The 22,362-nt window shown below is 43.0% G+C and overlaps 1 protein-coding gene across 3 annotated transcripts in view; it reads left to right on the top strand.

Annotated features, from left to right (window-relative positions):
* The window catches only part of LOC126247988 (transmembrane protein 183-like), a 253,217-nt gene that overhangs the window by 109,246 nt on the left and 121,609 nt on the right, over positions 1-22,362 (top strand). For all 3 annotated transcript variants that reach the window (XR_007545395.1, XM_049948571.1, XM_049948572.1), the window contains exons 4-5: positions 4,768-4,845; positions 22,100-22,295. Coding sequence is in view for 2 of the 3 variants with exons in the window: in XM_049948571.1 (XP_049804528.1) it covers positions 4,768-4,845; positions 22,100-22,295 (274 nt within the window). In the remaining variant the exon portion in view is untranslated. The remainder of the gene's footprint in view (positions 1-4,767; positions 4,846-22,099; positions 22,296-22,362) is intronic.

Raw genomic sequence — 22,362 nt, 5'->3', positions numbered from 1 at the left:
AAATGGAATGGAATGGATTTCACAGAGATCAATTGGAAGAATGGGAACTACTGAATAAGATATTTATAGAATTTGATGACAAATCGATTGGAGGGAGTTTTAAAGACAAAAATGGATGGATTACAATTCAGCCACAAAGTTTGTCATTTCATGGTCCGAGAGGTATGACAACATTGGAAGAATAATGTTTCCCAAATTTTAAGTTGGGCTGTTACTGTCCATAAATTGCAAGGGGCTGATACGGAGAAAGTTGTCATTTATGTAGACGAAAGTACTTTTGGAAAAGGCCAAGCGTATGTGGCCTTAAGTTGTGTAAAAAGCTTGCAAAGTGTTGCTATGTCAAAGAAAGCTGTTCAATAATCCTCATGACAGATTGGCCTTAGCAGAATTGCAAAGACTGAGAAGTAGCACTGCAATAGTTTAATTTTTTACTAAGTGTTTTGCTTTATATAATAAAGATATTTTTATGTTTAGAATACTTTGCTATTCTCACGTGAAACTACTACTAGTAATAAAATGCGTTAAATACTCTCATCGTATTTTACCATTGTTTTGTTTTTATGTAATCTTTACCACAATACCCCATCCATGACATACTGTATTCATTATTTAAAAATATTTTTATATTTAGAATACTTCACAGTTCTCACTTGTAGCTACTATTTGTAATTAAAATGCATTAAACACTATCAACTTATTTTTACCATTGTCACTTACACGATTTCTGTGTTTTTTGTTTTAATTAATGAATATATTCATTCATGATGTTATAATATATATTTAGCAAATTTAGGTAACACAGCAATAAGCAGTGATGATAACTCTAAATCAAGTTGGAAGAAAGTAGACTGCCATTTCGTTTTCTTGGAAGAGTCTGCCTAAACTGTTAGGGCAAAATCATTTGATTTAGTACATAATTGTAGACCTCAGAAAGAACTACATAAAAGCTTTTTCTTGTACTGGTGAGCCACAGTAATTCTTTTTCTGCTTTGTAGGTGCTGAAATGGGTGACTTCAAAAGACAAAAATCATATTCATTGGTCAACTGTAAAACATAAACATATGTTTTTGCAGGCTGTTATTTATATCTTTTTGAGCTCTACAGTTTGGTACTACATAACTTGATGTATTACATAGTGTATATCAAGAGAGTGTGCTGACGGAAAACATTTTTTACTTTGTTTAGCTGATGAAATTTAAATGCCTGAACAGACTGTCATGGAACATAGTTAAGAACCATTATGATTAAACCAAATTTCAAGTAAAAAAAAAAAAACCTGCATTAAAATCGGACCTTTCATTTGGGAGCTGTGATGCCACAGACAGATACACAGATACGCATGTTAAATATTTAACACCCCTTGCATTGGGAGTTAAAAGATAAGCACAGAACAAGGTTGACTGGTGAATACAGGACCTGGCTATCTTTTTATTGTTCCTTATTGATTTAATTACCATATTGAACTATACTATTCCTATCATTTCAAAATGAAAACAAAAACAAATTAATGCACTAGGAAAATATTCATTTGCTGGTCCCAAATATGATGATGAAAAATGCTCAGTTTTCAGATGTCTATTAATCCCATCATTTTTCAGTCAATTGTGCATCATGAACGTTTGGGGTTATCACAAAAGTGGGGGAGTGTTGAGCCGGAACATCTGGGAGTCTTTCATTTTAGATTGTATATAAGTGACCTGCCAAATATGAGCTGAATCAGTTGGCTGTGTCAGAGGCTCTTATTATGGTAACACTAATGGAACTAACAGCTGATGTCGACCTACCCTGTTTTATGTATTGCATTATAAGAATCACAGTTAACTGATGACCCCCCCCCCCCACCCCCCCAAAATGCAAAAAATAATCTGTTTAGGAAAACCTGCATGAATGTAAGATGTTCATTAAGTGGTGTTTGTACATGGATATGATCTTCCACCTATAGAGAGTAGATAACAGTGAACACCGGATTCAAAGGAATAGCCATTGGAGTCCAACACTGTGCCATGACAACTGTTTGTGCCGTTTATCTCTCCTATGTTATCCTCTTGGGTGATTTCAACACCCACAATTATTTGTGGGTCAGTGCAAACATGGATAGTAGAGAAAAACTTAAGATTGTTCACAGAACTAAACATCTGCCTAAAGAGTAGGAGCACCCCAACATCTATGGTAATCAACCTACACTCTGCAGTCCTAGACTTTACACCACTGATACAAATGGCATGTCCACAACAATGTATGCAACAGTGAATGTTACATAATTATGAACTAATGAGGACTTAGCATGTTGGTCCTTGTAAGGAGCCAGTTGGTAGGCATACAGCCCAGACTCTCAAATAACAGTGAACCAAGAGAAGTGCATCAGTGAGATAGTGCAAGACACAGTGAACTTAATTATTCAAGCAGTGAACAATGCAGTACCATTATTGTAGATGCAAGTCAGTTGCATGGTGCTGTATAGTAATAGCTGAAATCATCAAAGAGAGAAGAGGATTATGACAATAAGAGACGCCCCTCCATTACTACCCTAATGTCAATGAAATGTCTGAGATTGAAGGCATGTGATGTAACTAAACTAAGAAAATAGGATGTTGAGAATACTATATTACTTCAGAAAACACACATACACCAGCTTCTCAAGTGTGAGCTAAACTATGAAATATCAATGGTCACTCTTTTTCAGCAGGCATCCCTGGAAATTTTGGTAAGTCATTTGTACTAACCCTTTCAATGCTGCTAAACTCCTAGTTACATATTACACAGAAATGTCAGTGTCAGTCGGGCTGAAAAATGTTGTAACTGATTAAAAGTGATCCCTGTGGAGGTTCATTTCCAAAAGATGTGGAGACACAACGCAAAGAAAAACTATTTAAGTTCCTTCCGTGAAAGGCAAAGGTATGACGTAGGAGAGGTGGGTGTTGGCAGGGCGAGTGTTGGACAGCATGAGAGTGATGTGCTCCTGCATGGTCCCCTGTGTAAGCATGCCTGTGATCTTCCTTCATTTGCAAAAGGCATATGACACAACATGAAGAGAGCGTGTCTTGGCCATAGTATATGAGTGGGGTTTACGAGGCAGCCTGTTCATTTCTAAGAATATTTTTCGTGTCAAAAAAGCTGTGTCAGCACGAGCTCTTTGTAATCAACAAGTACAAGAAAACATGGTACCACAGAGTAAGTTGTTTTGAGGACCACCATTTTTGCATTCAGAATAACTCGGTAACCATTGCTTGACGTGGTGTATCATTGGCATTGTGTGTTGATGAATTTTGTTTAATTTGGAAATTTGTGGTAAGTCTTATGGGATCAAACTGCTGAGGTCATTGGTCCCTAAGCTTATGCACTACTTAATCGTTCAAAATCCATTTATTGACTCTTTTAGAATTATGTCTGTCCACCCCCACCATAAATTATACTCAAGCACTCAACTCCTAGAAGTAGCAGATAAGTTTTGTTTTCAGGGCTACTCTTCGATAACAAATTGACATGGTTATTACATACAAAGCAGCTTAAGACAACATGCATTCAGAAATTACACTGATTTTAACTCAGTTGGACTATGGTTACATTACATATGGGTCAGAATTTATGGAACTTTGGAAACAGCAGGTGATGCAGCAGAATCAACTGATCCAATTGTAGCAGCAGCAAGAAGCACAACAGAAGCAGCTGCTCCAGTTACTGAAGTGGTGACTATAGATTTGGGTGACGACACTGTCAGTCAGCCCTGTTGGCTAGTATTGAAGAATCTGATAAGTATTGGGCACATTATCTGCAACATTTTCTACTTCGCTGTAAAGTGGTATCATGTATCCATTTTGTCAGAATGCCTTACTTCTTCCTGCCAGTAACAAGTTATATGAACTACCGTAGTCCAGAACTAATGCCCATTAGTAGAACTAAATAGCTTCTCATATTCTGTAATCTGTGATTCACTAATTAATCATAATGACCAGCAAACTCGCATAATAGCCTCAAGGATAAAATTTAACCAATGTAGCAAGTGCTCTGGTCTGTCGTATGTGACCTGGCCTGCAATCTTACTGGGTTTATCTCCTCGGTTAATTTCATCTGCAAACAGTGGGACAAATCCTATGCTGAATCATTTATTAGAAATGTGATTGTTCAGTTAGCTCCTGTTTGAAAAGTGTGGTCAAAATTGCTGCTGTTATGCAATTTTTGTTTCAGTAAGTGTTGCACTTAGCTCAATCATTTGAAATTACTTTCTCTGCACAGTAAGTTTTTGAGAAAAGCATTAGGGTACTTGCCGTGTCTGGTGGTAGATGTAATCAACAGTCAGCAGGTGAACAAACTACACCTTCCTTTCCTCAGAGCCCACCATTGTGCAGTATCCTGACAATGTGTGGTAGGTTAAGACATAATTTAGTTCTGGGTATGCCCTACACTTTGTTGGACAGTGCTTCCAAACCTGATTTTTGAAGGTATGGCTGGCCCTCAGCTTGAGAGACAGCTAATAAATGTACCACTTCTCCCACAATGTTGTCAACATACCCTAATGCATCACATAGGTGTAAGTTAAGTCCAAAATGCTACAATAAACATGTGCAGTGTCACTCCCCACACACCATGATGCCAAGTGTTTCTCCTTAAGAAGTCTGACACCTATCTTCCATGTGTCATAGTATGATGCCAGAATAGGTACAACTGCGCTTACCTGAAATTAAACTATTGAAACTGAAACTGTGTGGTGTTCTATGAGACTGATTGAAAGTAGTTACCTTATCCGTAGTTTTTGTCTCTTTATTTCAGATTTGTCAATGGGAGGAAGAAAGTCAGCAGTCAGCAGCCTGCGTGGGGTAAAGAAAAGCAACACAATTGCACAGGGTGGTAAGTTCATTTTCTGAGTATGTATCTGTTTAGAAGTCTTCAGTGTTGTTCCATTTTGCAAAAATCGACAAAATACTTATTCTTTCTTGTATAACATGATGTTATCAGCAGAGTTTCCATGGAGGTGACTGAAGCTTTCACATTAATACACAATGTGATTCTACTTTTCACGAATCTCTATTGTTATTACCATTTCTAATAGGACTTAGGACTGCTGTCAGCGTATTTATATCATCTTTGGCCAGATTTTATTCTTTTTTTAATTACCAGTTGTGTGACTGCCAAAGTACACAAAGATTACTATGTTTGTTCATAAGGTAAATATTTTTTCATTTTTTGTTGCAGCATGTTTATGCAGTAGTAAAATGAAATGGAAGAAAAATTCCAGTTTTCTGATAGCTGGAATGGTTGGGCAACTGGTAGAAGATAGAACTGGTCATAAAGTGTAAATTAACTTCTGTACAGGGTTGCTGAAAGACTTGCACCAGGCTGTTGCGCCACATGAAATATTATTATTACTATTATTATTATTATTATTATTATTATTATTACTGGGTTATTAAATGCAGGGTGAAAGGAACTGAATTGTGCAGTCATGTAGGTTGCTAAAATATAGAGTGAACATAATTTGACAGTGACAGAATGGACATTGTTGGTATAAAAGCTAGGAAGTGGGAGATGATAGGCTGAAGAATGAAGGACATTTCCAAGAATAGGGTTCTTGCAGGGAAGGGTTTGAACACAACAAAGTTAATTTCTCTGAATTTGTGTGTGTGTGTGTGTGTGTGTGTGTGTGTGTGTGTGCGTGTGTGTCAAAGGCAGCATTATATTCTGTCTCTTTCATCCCATCTTTAAGCTATCTATCATTTCTTTGCTATTTCTTTTTGCAACTTCAGTTTTTCTTGTGTGCTTTCAAAGTGCTACTTTTATTAATGTAGGAAAAGAATAATGGTGACAAAGTTGCTTAAATTCTCTATCTTTAATTTGTTTCTTGTCCTTTCCTTTATTGTAATTCAGCAAGTTCAGTTTTGTGCCATGTTCTGTGCAGTATAACTATAGAAAATGAGTTTCATTTTTCTAGCTAATGCTATATGATATCCCATTTCTTTTGTCTTCTAACTTTTGTTATGTTTTATTACTTTTTGTATCAGTGGAATTGTTCTCTGTTACAGCTCAGACTAAAATATTTGATGCAGTCTTTTAACTTGAGAAGAAAATGCTGGTGGCATACAAGGTAATAGTTGTGATAATGACCCAAAGTGACCAAGCAATATTTCAGCACTGGTTTTAGAGGTGGTTCTCTCTCTCTCTCTCTCTCTCTCTCTCTCTCTCTCTCTCTCTCTCTCTCTCTGTGCTGTTCTGTATAATACTGGGTTAGTGATATGTGTCTTACAATAAGAGACCACAAACTAAAAGGAAATAACCTGAGAAACAAGTGGAGTGATGAAAGGAAACAGCGTGGTGAACAAAATGAATGAATGAATAATAGCTTAGATGAGCACAATGACAAAAATTTTGTGCTGAGAGAAGCATTAAAAAAGAAGCAGATGTGGGCAAAAGACCTAGGATTGATTAATGGAAGCAGATAAGGCAGCTGAAAAAGGATGTGAAACAAATCCCATATTCCATTATAAACTGATGATAAAATAGCAGGGTAAAATTGAAAATATTCTGTTATGGGTGGGTATGTTTTATATACATTATAAACTGTGTATTCATTGTTATTTATGCATCTCATCTTGAATGTACACATCCTCTCTGATTTACAGCAGTATTTATGCCATTTTTGTGTCTGCTTTCATGGTAAACTAACAGTAAGTAGTGTCTCTTTAGCATTCTCTTCTAAATTGTAGTTTTGTAGAGCATAGGGATAAACTCGTGAATAGGCTGTTGCAGACATCAAGACTGTTGTTAAAGTGGCAGTAAAGAAGAACTGAATATGTTGTGAGGGTACTCTGGCCGAATAATCTAGACAGCATAGCTGTTCACATTTAACTTTCAGCAAAACTGCAATACCTGTGATCAAGTATTTAATGCTTAAAATCTAAATTCATTTAGGACTCTTTCTTCATATTTTAATCCTTGGAATACATCTTGTCATCTGCATTTTAAAGAGCCCCAGAAAATTAAAACCAGTGATGTCCCTCTATGTCTGTCTGTGGAAGATGACCATATTGTTCAGATACTGGGTCATCTTAAAAACTGGGAGACAGACAGCTTGATTTATTACTTAGATTCATGAAACTTAACAGGCACTGAAGATATATGATATGGTGTGTCGAAAATTACTTTAGGATTGATGCTTCGGCAGGAGCATATGGACGCTCAGAACAGAGTTGCAGCGTGCCGCACTGATCACAAGCGTAATCTTACATTTCATTCAAGTTGCTCAAACGGGCAAACTATTCACTTTATAAATACAGAAATTGAATCAGTGTGTTCTGAAAGAACTATGCTATGTTTTTGTTGTTTTATCAGGGACAAAAAATTATTAAAATATTATTAGGACGGTTTATGAAAGTGCATTTTTTCATGACGTTACTCAATTTTCTACATGCAGGAAACTTTTTTGTTATTGAAGTTGGTGAATACATAATGGAAATGAAATCTTAAGAAGACATCATATTTTCATATGTTTGAAACAAATACTGTGCTAGAGATCTCTAATGAGAGATAATTTGAGTTAAATATGGAGCACGGTGGTCCACTCAGGCGTCAACTACTAATCGGGCATCGGTACAGTTTCGAAACAAGAAACAGATTGGTATAGGTTTGTAACAAAACCGTTATTAATTTTTCTGATATGCCTACTTAATTCTAAAGCAATTAAAAATAAGATTAAGCATGTTTATCACAGTAGAAAACATATCTTAAATAGGCCAACCTCTATTGTTGAGAAAGAAAAAAAGCGATGCAAATAACAGGGCCTCTGTATTACAGGACTTGTGTTGTAAATAGTAAGATTTATTTTGTGTGATGCATACTGAATTTCTGTGATGAACTTCCTTTGAAATTAATTGCTGTTAAGTCTTTCTTATTGAAATTTCAAAAATCTGCCTGTGCTCCAATTCTTCGAGGATAATGTAAAAACTCCACCGATGTTTCTCTCATTGCTGTGATGGATTCCTGAAGTGTCACTGTCACTGTTATCATGTAATGAAATTATCATCCCCTCCACTGAATTTTTGAAAGAGCTTCATAATGCCACGCCCTTTCCATGATGCTCTGCATATGTTTGACAGCTTTCTTCCAACATTTGGTGATGGTGTTCCTGACAGCTTCTCTTGGGAGTGTGTCAACTGCAGAGAGGGTAAATTTACTGTTATTCATCACAATGTAACCTTTAATTTGAGCCTGTATTATTTCTATTGGGTTGAAATGGCAATGATAAGCTGGCAGCCTAACAACTGTATGCCCATAATTTTTTTTTGTCAATTCTTTAGTGGCTTCTGTGGCTTATGGAGAGAGATTTTTTTCCATAAGTTCCACCTTTTTTAAGGTCATCACTTACATTGACATTATGATGCTGAAGTGAATCGATCATTTCCTCCTTTCAGTTTGCCATGGTAAGTGCCTTGTCAACAACAACTGATTGGTGAGGAGCATTATCGAGTACAATTGTAGACTGTTTTCCAAGATTTGGTATTAGTGAATATTCAAACCACTTTATAAATGTAACACGGTTCATTCCTTCATGATGATCTCATGTTTTCCTTGATTTAAAAAGCAGGAGACTGTTTGGGAGAAAACCCTTCAAGGTGTCTGTGTGACGAAGAAAAGTCTGCCATCCTTGCCACAAGGCAGTGCCATTGTTCCTTTAGCTGTGTCGCCTGTCCATCTGTTTCATGATGCCCCTTAAAAATCGGCATTACCATGCAGCTATATCCTCCCTCTCCATCAACAGCTTATGGCTACAGAAGTGTCCATAGTGATAGCCAAGGTTGTTTAAAACTGTGGACAAGGATGTGCGACTGCCTTGAAAATGTCTTGATTCTGTAAGTGTGACTAGCAACTTCCTGAGCATTAGATGTTTCTTCCTGCGATAATCGTATGCAAGATGACAAATCGCATCCTCTGTAAATGAATCGATGTTGGTTATCCGTTGTCCATATAACGCTTTTTTCCCAGGGATGTTAACTTCTGATGATTCTTTAGCTTCCTTTTCTTTGTTGAACATTTCCTTCCCAACCTTTTCTCTTGACTGCCATTTTATGAGAATTCCCTGACCGGGAGAATGACATTGAACATTCCACTTATAACTTTTGATGAACTTCCCGCTGACATCATTGAGTATCACACAAAGAGTAATGGCAGCAGTGAATAACGGCAGCAATGATTAACGGTAACAACTTCTACAACTGTAAAAACGAATATGCAGAAAGTCACAGGGTGCAACGATCATCCAGGACAGCAAGCTGGCTGCAACTGAAGCACGCTGCAAACAGGAAGTTTTGTTTGGGGTAAAGGTTTGACAACTTCGGGGATTTGCTGCAGCTGCAGGTAGTGTGGGTGGAAAGTGATTTGGCCTGCCGTGTGGTTCCTCCCTCCCCCCTCCTCCCTCCCCCTCACACCTTCCCTCCCCCCCCACCTATTCCTCCCCCTCAGACCTTCCCCCCACCACCCCACCCCCACCTTCACCCACAAAATCTGTCCTCTCTGTCAATCCTAAAATAATTTTGAAAAGACTATAGTCAACAAATATTTTAATTTTATGATAAATTCATGAAAGTTACTGATTTAAAAAACCACTCAAAAGTGTTAACCATACTTCACAGTATGCCAACAATATTTTATTATTTATTTATTTATTTAACCTGATGTGATTAGGGCTGTAAGCCCCAACATCTACATCCACATTTACATTTACATTTACATACATGTACATACACTGCAGGCCTTCATACGGTGCATAGCAGAGGGTATCCCGTACTACTACTGGTCATTTCATTTCTTCCTCTCGGAAATAGAACGAGGAAAAAGCAGCTAACAATATTCCTCCTTATGTGCCCTAATTTCTCGTATCTTATCTTCGTGGTTCTTACATGAAATGTATGTTGGCAGCAGTGAAAATATTCTGCAGTCAGCTTCAAATCCTGATTCTTTAAATTTTTGCATTAGTGTTCCTCGAAAAGAACGTCATTTTCCGTCCAGGGATTCCTGTTTGAGTTCTGTAGTATCACTGTAACACTTGCATGTTGTTTAAACCTACTGGGAACAAATCAAGCTGCCTGCCTCTGAATTGCTTTGATGCCTTGCTTTAAAGTGACCTGGTACAGAGTCAAACATTCAAGCAGTACTCAAGAATAGGTCACACCAGTGTCTGTATGTAGTCTCCTTTGCTGATGAACCCCACTTTCCCAAAATTATCCCAATGAACCAAAGTTGACTTTTCATCTTCCCTACCACAATCCTCACTTGTTAATTCCATTTCATATTGATTTTGCGATGTTACACCAAGATATTTAAATGATGTGACTGTATTAAGCAAGACAATAATAACGCTTTGTCTGAACATTATGGGTTTATTGTCCCTACTCAACCACACTGACTTAAATTTTTCTACATTTAGAGTTAGCTACCATTCATCACACGAACTAGAAATATTGCCTAAGTTATCTTGCATCCTCCTACAGTCACTCAACTTCAACACCTTATCTTACACTACAGCATCATCAGCAAACAAACACACTGCTGCACAATGTCTTACATTAGACCAGGGTTTCACACATACAATATGTATTACATCATAGTTACCTAAGAAATTATAGTTTTAATATGACGACTAGTATTGTTGTGTACCACTCAGTACACAACGGTAAGGAGAGGTGGGCTGCAGAGTGGTACAGCAACTGCTGTCTTAGGAAAGATGGACAGGAGCAGAAAGGATTAGCGAAAAAGTTAACACAGGAAACAGAAGATTTACTTAACTTGTGTTCTTCTAAGCATGCAAAGACTCATTACAAATGATACAGCAAGAAAACAGAGCCCAGTTCTCAATGTCAACAAGGAAGAGGCTCTCTCTACTTCAGCACGATTGATGGTGTCAGAGCTGTAACTAGGCGGCATCTGCATAACCTCACGTAGCAAAGAGGCTCGAAGTGTCAGTGGGTCATGTGGCTGCTGTCGACTGTCCTATATCGCAATGACAGGGGGTGCTTGTGGCACATAGCCGCTTGAGGCATGGTTCAGCAGGTGTGCTCCGTAGGGTCTGCCATATCCCATACGACCGCACTATCAGTTTCTGATGGAAACTTGCAGTTCTGTTGCAGCTTTACCACCCATATAGTGGTATTGATATGTGATACCACATTCCTCCCCTCACCCAGACCACCTCACCATTGTCATGTAGTGTAGATGAGTGAACAGTGATTTGGGGGATGGGGGTGGGGGGGCTGGATGCAAGTGGCAATGAGGTGTTTGGAGCTGAGACTGAGGCAGTTCCTGAGCTGCTGCTCATGCCTCAAGCCTGCCTGGGAACAGCAGCTGAAAAACAGGGCAGAGTGTGCACACTCACATCCAGAGGTGGAGCAGAAAATGAAGACAGAGGTACCTTGATGTCTGCAGTGGTACTCGAGATGGCATGTGGGGCAGATCCTGGGAGGAGGGCCCATCACCCGATGACGGTGGCTGTCAAGATGGCGGCACCTGTGAAAGGACATCGGCTTCCATGAGCTCCAGGACACGACCAATGGCGAGGGGCCCGCAGGACCCAGATGCAGCAAGAGCTGCTGCATCCAGGCAGGCATGGAATCTGGAAGCACAAAGCCTGCAGCAGTATCCCACAGTTCACTTGGATGAATCTGATTCTCATGGCATCTCAGCAATCCTTTCTGTCTGTGCACGAGAAACATAGAACGTCCACACTGGACTCGCATTCGGGAGGATGACGGTTCAATCCCGCGTCCAACCATCCTGATTTAAGTTTTCCGTGATTTCCCTAAATCGCTCCAGGCAAATGCCAGGATGGTTCCTTTGAAAGGGCACAGCAGAGTTCCTTCCCCGTCCTTCCCTAATCCGATGAGACCGATGACCTTGCTGTCTGGTCTCCTCCCCCAAACAATCCAATCCAATCCAATCCATAGAACGTCCGAGAAAACATACAATAGTACCTCGCTCCCAGCATCTCCTTCTGCCATACAGTCTGTAAAAGGCCAAATCATTAGTGTGATACTTTGCTTGTCTGGGCGGAGTGGGCGCCACCCTCCAGGACAGGTGCAGCAACTGAAGCAAGGTGCAGTGACACTGTCCATTTAACAACTCTGCTAGTGATGGTCTGTCATGTGGCTCGGAGCGATAGAAACACAACAATAGTGGCAGAGCTTGATCCTGTGTGTGGGAGGCATGAATTTCGTCCATCTATTGCTTAAATGTTCATACAAAGCATTCAACTTCACTGTTGGATTGCGGATTGAATGGTGCACTCGTGATGCTGGCAGCACTGCAAAACTGTTCATACTCAGTGGGAACAAACTGAGGTCCATTGTCAGTCACAATCACTACAGGCAAACCCTCGAGGCAAAAGATTGACAACTAGACCTGGGTTGTGGAATGAGCCATAGGAGAGTGCATAGGAACCACAAAGGGAAGTTTGCTTAAAGCATCAACAATGATGAGCCAACATATATTCCCGGAAGGACCTATGAAAACCAAATGCAGTCATTGCCAAGGTGCTTGAGGTTTGGGCCATGCAGAGAACTACTGAGGTGGAGTTGACTGATGTTCAGCACAGGCTTGGCACTGAAAAGTCATTGTTCAGTTTGTGCATCCAGACTGTGCCACTGCAATGATGTCATAACTGCTTGGTGTGAACAATGCCCCAGTGACCTTGGTGTAGCAAATGAAGCACATCAGGTTGTATGTTGTTGTGTTGTGATTGCATTGGATGAACACCTTGGCTATTGAGGACGTGTCATAAGTACTTATGTTCAGTCTGAAAAAGACACACATTTGTCTGTTACATTTGAGACCAGCTGCAGACAACACTTGGAGCAGAATGCGAAGATTGACAATGGGTTCATCAGGAGTGCAGCTGAGATGACAGTGTCATCCAAATAATTCTAGCGAAAAGTAACTTTTTGCAGTCAGCTGCTCTAGAAAGTGCTGAAATATGATTGGTGGGAAGCACTGCCTAATGGAAATCTCAAAAATTTGAAAAGATGCAGACGAGTATTAATGACAAAAACTTATTGCGACTGCTCAGTCAGGGGGGACGCCCACTGACTGGCAGTAATGGGTGCTACGACCCTACTGCCTTGCAAAGCAGTAAGTTCCTGAGCCACCTATTCACAGAAAGCATGAGGAATGAGACGAGCTCCAACAAAACGTGTCTATGCATTGTCCTTCATAGTGACATGGGAAACAAAATGGCTTTGTGTACACCCTCAGAAAACAAATCCTGAAATTCTACTCATAACTTAGCAACAATGCCAGAGGATCAAAGGAAGAAACAGTAAGTACATTGTCCTGAATCCTTAAACCAAAAAAATCAAAGAGTATAGACCAAATATATTAGTGCTGACATGGGTGGAAAGCACGGTAAATGTCACTGTGTTCATCAAATTTTGCAAAGTTGTAGGAAGCCTACAAGTGCGTAAGACAGGAACATCCTGGCTTTTATATATCATCTGTGTATGGTGTGATGTGCACAACGTAGGTGCGCCAAGCACATAATTAGTGCTATGGTTGAGCAAAGTCACTGAAGCTCCAGTGTCCAGTTGCAAACTGCCTGACTTCCCTGCAATAATGAGAGACACGAAAAGTTTTTTGTCCTCATGTAGGCTATTGCAGTGTTGTTATGCTCTAAAGATAATGTAGGGCTTTGAAAATGCACTACACTCTGTTTGTGCCCTAGATTTGCGTGAAGGAGTAGCAGAAGAGGGTGCCTCACATTTCTGTAAGCAGACTGACTGTAGATGGCCCTGTTTGCTGCAAGAAAATAGCAAGTCACTTCACACGAGGGGCAAGATTGGCAGTCATGTGCCATATTACAGTGAGGGCATGACTTCACACTTTGTGCTGGATGTGACACATGTTAACGCGAGCACTGTGGCTGTTACTGGCTGGGCCACTGTGTGTGAGCTGGTTGTGAGGTCTGTTTGTAATGGCTATCTACAAAACAAACAGGCAGTACCCCTAAACTGTCTGCTGCACTTTTGCAGGAATGCTGATAGTCTAGAATTGGCAGAATCTGTTCCTGAATTTGAGCGTCAGCGATATTGTGTGTCATGGTGTCATGAACCATTGTATCACTGTAATATTCGACACAGTCACATTTGAATCTTCACTGTCTAGTAAAGCCTTGCAGTTCAGTCACCCGCTGACAGTGTGTCTGTCCTTGTTGTTTACATAACCTAAGGAATTTGTAACGTGCATCCGCCACTTGAATCCTGTCCTCTGTAAGCACCTTCTGGGCACAAACAGGAAAAAGTCTAGCGCAAAGCCTCTTGTCACTCCCACCTTGGCCAAGAAATGAGAGTGTTGGTCAGTACCTTGTATGTGATGCACTGTGATGTGCGTGTAGAACTGTGCGAGGTATTCTGTCCAGTCTTACCTCGTCTCATCAAACTAACGAAATGGCGGTGCATATGCAGGCGGTGGCGCTGCCATTGAGTCCAGTGTCTTGTGTGAGGTCATCACTTCAAGTAGCTGCACCTTTTGTTGACTCTTGAGACTGAATAAACTCAGTTAGATCAACAGCAGGCAGTGCAAAGGGCGAAATCGGCCAATTAGGGATATTAACTGAGCGACACGCAGAATAACAAGACAAATAAGCACAGAGAAAGCAGAAAGGAATGCAAAAGCAGCAGCCATGGAACCTAGAATATAAAGGGTTCAAGCAAGGCAAACACTGGGGACAAAAGACAAGCAAGAACGGCAGAAAATAACCAAAAAAGACAACAGAATGGGAAAAAGTGAACTTAAAGACTGGAAAATGGTCACGTATAGGCAGCATGACTTGTCGCCAGGCATGTTGTCTAAAACTTCATACACAATGGTAAATAGAGGTGTGCTACAGTACCTTGCTGTCGTCATAGGAAAGCTGGGCAGGAGCAGAAATGATTATTGAATAAGTTAACACAATAAACGAAATATTTATGCAACTTGTATTTGTTCAAGCATATATAGACTCATTACAAATGATGCAGCAAGAGAGTGTCCAGCTCTCGCTGTCAACAAGGAAGAGGATTGGTACAGAGCTGCTGGAGGCATGGCTCAGAGGGTGTGCTGCATTGGGTCTGCTGTATTCTGCATGATTGCTGTCGGTGTCAGACAGAAACTTTCAGTTCCATTGCCAACTTTGACACCTGTGGGGTGGTGTCGGCATGTGATACCACAACTATTAAAATTGTGTGTGTATGTCTGAAGTGGCAATGTGAGTAAATTATACTAACTATGAACTAAAGAAATTAATGCTGGCATTACTTGTACTACTGCAGCTAAGGCCAGTATTGACAGTAGGGCTTTGAGGTGATGATCTCCTTCATTCAGAGTAATGGATGTCTTCCTAAGAACATAGTGAAATTACGGGATAAAAGCACTTCTCTGCACACATGGCACACTGAAATTTTACCCTCAAGGGGGCTCAGCATTTAGTTGGTGGGTACGGGCTTGGCGACCCCGGGGTCCGTGAGCTGGGGACTGGGAAGCGCCACCAGTCCTAAATACCATAAGCTGTGAGCGTGCTTAAACGACCACCGTGAGGCGCAATGGTGGAATTTTGTACGGTACAAAGCCCGGGGATCTTTGCTTAACTGCCTGGGTTGCGAGGATGGTATAAACCTCTATAAAAAAAACCTCAATCTCAAGGTGTGCTGCACGCCGAGGAGACGCATGGCTGTTGAGGTAGAACAGTTGCTAGCAGGCAAACCCTGGGGAACCTGCCGCCCCCCGGTTGTATTAGGCTTACCCAGGCAAGTGGGGCTCTGTCTGGGTGGACATTCCTTTCCCTAGCTGCTCGTGGGAAAGAAATACGAATAGTGCACAAGCACGAGTCTCTAAGAAAGGAAAGTTAAATGCTTTAAAGTTTGACCCCCAATCGGTTCCCTTTCCTGCTCACACCAGGGGAGGAACGGCGGTCTAAATTACCTGGTGAGATGTATTCTCCTCGATTTCTGGTTTGCAGCCGAACAGATGGGGACGCATATGTGACCGTCAAGCCTCAGTTTTTTGTGGAAAATTTAGAGGACAAGTTTGGAGAAGTTGAGGGCATGTCTAAAATGAGGTCTGGAGCAGTCCTCATACAGACAGCATCCTCAGCACAGTCACGGGCATTGCTTGCTTGTGACAAGCTCGGTGATGTTGCAGTCTCCATTACGCCTCATAAGAGCCTCAATATGGTTCAGGGACTTATTTTTCATTGTGACCTGTTGTTGCAGTCTGATGACGAGGTCCGTGCAAATCTGGAACGCTGCGGTGTCCACTTTTTACGACGTGTCTTCAGAGGATCTAAAGATAGTAGGGTCGCCACCGGTGCCTTCATCTTCTTTTGATGGTGACACCCTGCCGGAGAAGGTCAAAGTGATGATATATCAGTGTGATGGTAAGCCTTACGTCCCTCCTCCCATACACTGCTTTCAGTGCTGGAGGTTTGGGCATATGTCATAGAGATGTGATGTCAACCCTACCTGTCGGGATTGTGGAATTGCCTCCCACCCCAACGTCCCATGTTCGCCACCCCCCTGTTCGTGTCAACTGCGGACAGAAACATTCACCTTGCTTGTCAGACTGTGCGGTTTATCAAAAACAATGGAAGATTATGGAGTATAAGACCTTGGACAGGCTCACTTACACAGAGGCTAAATGCAAGTACGACCAACTTCACCCTGTGCACATTTCATCGACGTATGCTGCAGCAGCTTTGATGTCGCCATCCCTGGTGATGAGCCCCGAAGCTCAGCCACTTTTTGTAGGCCCTCCAGCCCGGCCGTCTATTCCTGCCCCCCCTGGTAGTTGGGGGAACGCCCTCTTCTGTTGCTCCCCTGTTTTCAACATAGGAGTAACAACCCCTCCTTCTTTGGGGACTTCCGTCCCCACCTCTGAGCCAGAGAAGGTGCCCACCTCCTCCAGCTCCCCTCACTCAGAAGGGATCGCTTGGTGCCCTCCCTTCCATGGTTACTGCCCCTCCAGATGTCAGCCAGTGGCTGAAAAAGCCACCACCTGAGGGCCATAGGGCTTCCAGGTCTTCCTCGGTCCATGAGACTGGGTCGGAAAAGCCCACTCAGCCTGATAAACCAAAGGACAAACGGGACCCTACCAAAAAGAAGGAAAAGCAAAAGGAGGAGGTCATAGAGACAGAAAAGGAGTTCACCACTGCACCTGAAGATGATATGGTGCATCTAGCGGCCACTCAGGAGCTACATGTTGCTCGACCCGCAGCTCCTATGGAAGTTGATGAGGCTACTTCGCAATTGGTGGTGGCGAGCGCTTCTAAGGCGTGACCTATCCCCCCACCCCTTGTTCTTTCATGTCTTCACAGTCGGATACCATTATCCTTCAATGGAATTGCCGTGGTTTTTTCCACCACCTTGCTGATTTGAAACAGCTTTTGTGCCACTTCCCTGCTGCTTGTCTGGCCCTACAGGAAACCTGGGTTCCTGTTCAGCAGACCCCCTCCCTCTGTGGCTACCAGGGTTACTATAAGAACCACATAGTATACGACAGGGTGTCTGGTGGTGTCTGTGTTTATGTTATTGCCACTGTTCCTAGTGCCCCAGTGCCAATTCACACGGCTCTCGAGGCTGTGGCTGTTAGAATCCGGGCAGGAATGGATCTTACTATCTGTTCCCTCTACCTTCACTCGGATGAGGTTGTCCCTCTTGCTGACCCCTAGCTGTCTTGTTCACCCAGCTCCCCCCACCATTCCTCCTTTTGGGGTGGGGACCAGATCTCGGGCCAGGGTAGGAACGTTGAGGCTCTCTTGGCACAGCAGGACATTTGCCTTCTTAACACTGGTGCTCCCACATATTTTAGCTTGACTCATGGCACATACTCGGCCATTGACCTCTCTCTTAGTAGCCCAGGTCTTCTTCCATACCTCAGTTGGAGGTTCCACGACGACCTCAGTGGTAGCGACCACTTTCCTATCCTGGTTTCTCTTCTTCAATCCCAACCCCCTGACCAGCTGCCACGATGGTCTCTTCGTGGAGCTGATTGGGCAGCCTACACCTCAGCTACTATGGCCATTGCTCCACTTCCTGGTGACACTGATTTGGCAGTGTACGAGGTCACTATGGCCATTGTTTCTGCAGTTGACTCAGCTGTCCCCTGTTCTTCAAGTACCCTAAGGCGTAAGTCAGTCCGTTGTAAGACACCAGAGATTGCAGAAGCTATCCGGGACCGCTGGCAAGCCCTGCAACAACACCAGCGTCATCCTTCTCTAGAGAATCTAGTTGCCTTTAAACGGCTGTGGGCCCAGGCTCGGCAGTTAATCCGGCGGAGCAAACAGGACTGCTGGGGATGATACGTTGCTACCATAGGTTCTCGCACCTCCTCATCTCAGGTGTGGTCGCGGGTTCGGCACATTTTTGGCTTTCGCCCTCGTGCGTCTGTCCCTTACCCTACTTTTCGGGGTACTTTGTACTCACCCAATTGCCATCGCCGAACATCTGGCAGAGTACTTCGCTCGTAGTTCCATGACAGCAGGCTACAGCGCAGAATTCCGCGCCATTAAAAAGCAGGCTGAGCGTACACAGTTTTTGTTTCGCACGCACCGTTGGGAACGATACAACGCCCCATTTAGTGAATGGGAGTTCCAAAGTGCCCATACAGCTTGCCCCGATGCCTCTCCAGGTCCAGACCGAATTCACAACCAGTTTCATCTCCGTCTCTCGGCACACTGTCAGGGTGAATTACTCGTCCTGTTTAACCACATATGGACGGAGGGCGTTTTCCCAACTCGTTGGCAGGATAGCGTTACCATCCCGGTGCTGAAACATAGTACAGATTCGCTGGTGGTTGATAGCTATCGCCCTATCAGCCTTACCAACGTTATGTGCAAACTCCTGGAAAGGATGGTGAGTCGGCGGCTCATGTGGATCCTCGAAGCTCGGGGCCTCCTGGCCCAGCAACAGGGGGGGCTTCCGTCAGGGCTGCTCAGCGATCGACAATTTAGTCTCGCTAGAGTCGGCTATCCGTACAGCTTTTACTCGGCGAGAACATCTATTTGCTGTTTCCTTTGATCTTCGGAAGGCATATGATACCACCTGGCGCCATCATATCCTTGCTACGCTGCACGAATGGGGCTGTCGGGGTCCATTTCAGATTTTTCTATGGAATTTTCCCTCCAATCGCTCCTTTCGGGTTAGAGTTTGCACTTATTTTAGCTCTTCTCATATTCAGGAGAACGGTGTCTTGCAGGGCTCGGTTCTCAGTGTTCCCCTCTTTTTGGTGGCGATTAATGGTCTTGCGGCTGCGGTGGGGTCATCGGTCTGTTCCTCTCTATATGCCAGTGACTTTTGTCTGTATTATAGTTCCCCAAGCATCAGTGTCTCTGAACGGCGGCTGCAGGGAGCTATCCGTAAGGCACATTTTTGGGCATCCAACCATGGTTTTCAGTTCTCAGCCTCTAAGACCCGAGTGATGCATTTCTGTTGTCGTCGAATGGTCCATCTCCATCCAGAGCTCTACCTTGCCAATGAACTCCTTCGTATTGAGGAGACACATCGCTTTCTTGGCATGCTGTTTGATGCTCAGCTCACTTGGACCTCTCATCTTCGCGAGCTTAAACAACGGTGCTGGCGGCACCTCAACATACTTCGCTGCTTCAGCCACACAGTTTGGGGGGCTGCACGAACAACCCTCCTACAGCTCTATAAGACCTTAGTCCAGTCCCGTCTCAACTACGGGAGCATGATGTATGACTCAGCAGCACCTTCAACCTTGCAGATCCTCAAGGCAATTCTCCATTGTGGCGTCACACTGGCAACAGGTGCCTTCCACACTAGTCCGGTCACTAGCCTTCTTGTAGAAGCTGGAATCCCTCCCCTACGATTCCGCTGACAACAGTTGCTTGCGTCATACATCCCCCCACGTCCACACCTCGCCCGACCACCCAAACCACAGGCTCCTTTTTCCATTGTCTGCACTCCCCTCCCCACGACAGCGGCCTAGGTCGGGTCTCCCGATCGCCGTCCGCATTTGTTCCCTTCTCTCGTCACTAGAGCCCTTTCCACTTCCTCCATCCTTCCGGCCCTCTTCCTCTACCCCCTTGGTCCCTCCCTCACTTGAGGCTTTGCTTGGATTTGTCCTGCGACTCCAAGTCCTCTGTTCCACCTGCCAGTCTTCGTCAACAATTGATGGCTCGTGCCTCGTTTCGTGGTGTAGATGTAGTCTACACCGATGGTCCTGTGGTCGATGGGCACACTGGGTTTGCTTTCATCCACAGCGACTACGCTGAGCAGCATTCCCTGCCTTGTGGGAGCAGTGTTTTCACTGCGGAGCTGGTTGCTCTTTATCGTGCACTCGCTCCCCTTTCCTCCTGCCCTGGGGAGTCATTTGTCATATGCAGTGATTCCCTGAGTGGATTGCAAGCACTCGACCAGTGTTATTCTCGGGACCCCGGGCCACATCGACATTCCAGGAAACGAATGTGTCTATCGGTTGGCCAAGCAGGCCACCACTTCACCACCCCTGGAGCTTGGTCTTGTGGAAAGAGACCTCCGGTCAGCCCTACATCGCAAGGTCCGCGATGTCTGTCTTGAACACGCCAAATAAGCTCCGCATGATAAAGTCATCCACGGCCGTATGGAACTCATCCTTGAGGAGCACGCGTAGGGACTCAATTGTTCTCTGCCTTCTCTGAATTGGACATACGCTGTTGACCCACAGCTATCTCCTTCGATGTGGGAACCTGCCCAAGTGTCGCTGTGATGCAGGGCTGACAGTGGTCCATCTTCTGATGGACTGCCCCCATTTAGCCCCCTTGCGGCTGTCCTTTAATTTACCAGTTGCACTTCCTTTAATACTAGGTGACGATGCCTCTATAGCTGCCTCAGTTTTACGTTTTATCCGTGCAGCTGGGTTTTATCGCTCACTCTAGTGTGGGCGCTCTCGCATTATTTCTCAGGCTACACCCACTCCAGTGACTTTAATTGTGACGTGGATACCTAAATAGTGTCTTTTATGGTAACAAGTTGTGTTGGTACCTCTATCAACGCTTTCCAGCTGGAGTTTCTTCGTTTGTAGTTGAGTGGTTGACCTTTTACCTGATCCATCAACCACTGTAGTCTGTTTTACCCTAGTCAGCTATTTGCTCTGCTCCTTTTAAGTGTCCTTTATTTTGTGTTATTGCGGTGTTCATTTTAGCTCTGTACCCCTTGGTGTTCCCTCCCTCTGGGTGCAGAGGTTACACTTGTACTGTATAGGCCTTTTACAAGTATGTCTGTTTGGAACAGGGGACTGATGACCTCAATGTTTAGCCCCCATCAAACCCCAAAACCAACCAACCAACACTGAATTTTTGTGTAATGAGAGATGACACTGAATAATTTTAATGATACATTTATGTTATATATGTGGGGTGATTTTGGTAAACGGGGGAAATAACACCTGAGAGGATAAGGGGCAAAAAAGATCACACTGTCATATGGCTGTAAATGCATTCTGAGGCAGGTAAACCAACATCAAACCATCCTTAGACTGACACAGCACTGCATTGTTTCATGACCTATAACCATATAGTTGTCTGTCTGATCATCCTGATGTACTAACCTGTTGCTAATAACACCATTTGAACAATTCTCCCTGGCCACCCTTTATCAGTAATTTTCAAATGGCATTCACAAATTCACTTGCCCAGAAATTTCACTAAAAAGCATCTGTAAAAGGAGATATTTATCCATGAACTGCTTCTGCAAGAGGATATTCTTCTAGAAATGATGGGGAAAAAAAGACTGCACAAGAAATTATTTGTTTTCTGCATATTTTGCATCCATAGAATGGAAGAGAGTGGATGGAGCTGAATTACTTACTTAGCATTTACTGTGAAGTTGGTGCTACTGATGAGAGGTTATTCCACCCAAGGATGTGTGAAGTGGCAAGAGTACAAGAGAAGTTTGTTGGCATAAAATGAACTCTGACTCGGAAAATACTCTATCACCTGGTGTCCTGTGGTAGTACATTGGACTTTTGTTTAAAGATATTGCTGTTGTGTCCACAGCTATTAATAGTTATTTTACCTTAGTAACAGTAGAATTTTCCAAAGATTGTTTTTAGTTTCCTACTGTTAATGTGAGTTCCGTTACATGTGCTGTTTCAGAAAGGGCTGCGACATCTGAGGAGGTGATAAAAATACCATGTGTTGTGGAAGAACCTGGAGTTAGATACCCCCTTGATGTTTGGTTCCTCATAGCAGATTACATTGTTCCTGAAAGTGTGGGGAAATTTGCCAGAATATGTAAAGATTCTCTGTATGTCACTTACACTGCCGTCTTTTGGTGCAAATTGTTCAAGAGGTAAGCCATTCTGTTTAAATCGTGGATTAAGCTGTTTTTGAGTTATATAGTGCACGGAATTGTAACT

This window comes from Schistocerca nitens, chromosome 3 (assembly GCF_023898315.1).
Source record: "Schistocerca nitens isolate TAMUIC-IGC-003100 chromosome 3, iqSchNite1.1, whole genome shotgun sequence".
Classification (NCBI taxonomy): domain Eukaryota; kingdom Metazoa; phylum Arthropoda; class Insecta; order Orthoptera; family Acrididae; genus Schistocerca; species Schistocerca nitens.
The sequence above is the reverse complement of the archived record's forward strand: the minus strand, read 5'-3'. Positions and strand labels throughout refer to the sequence as shown.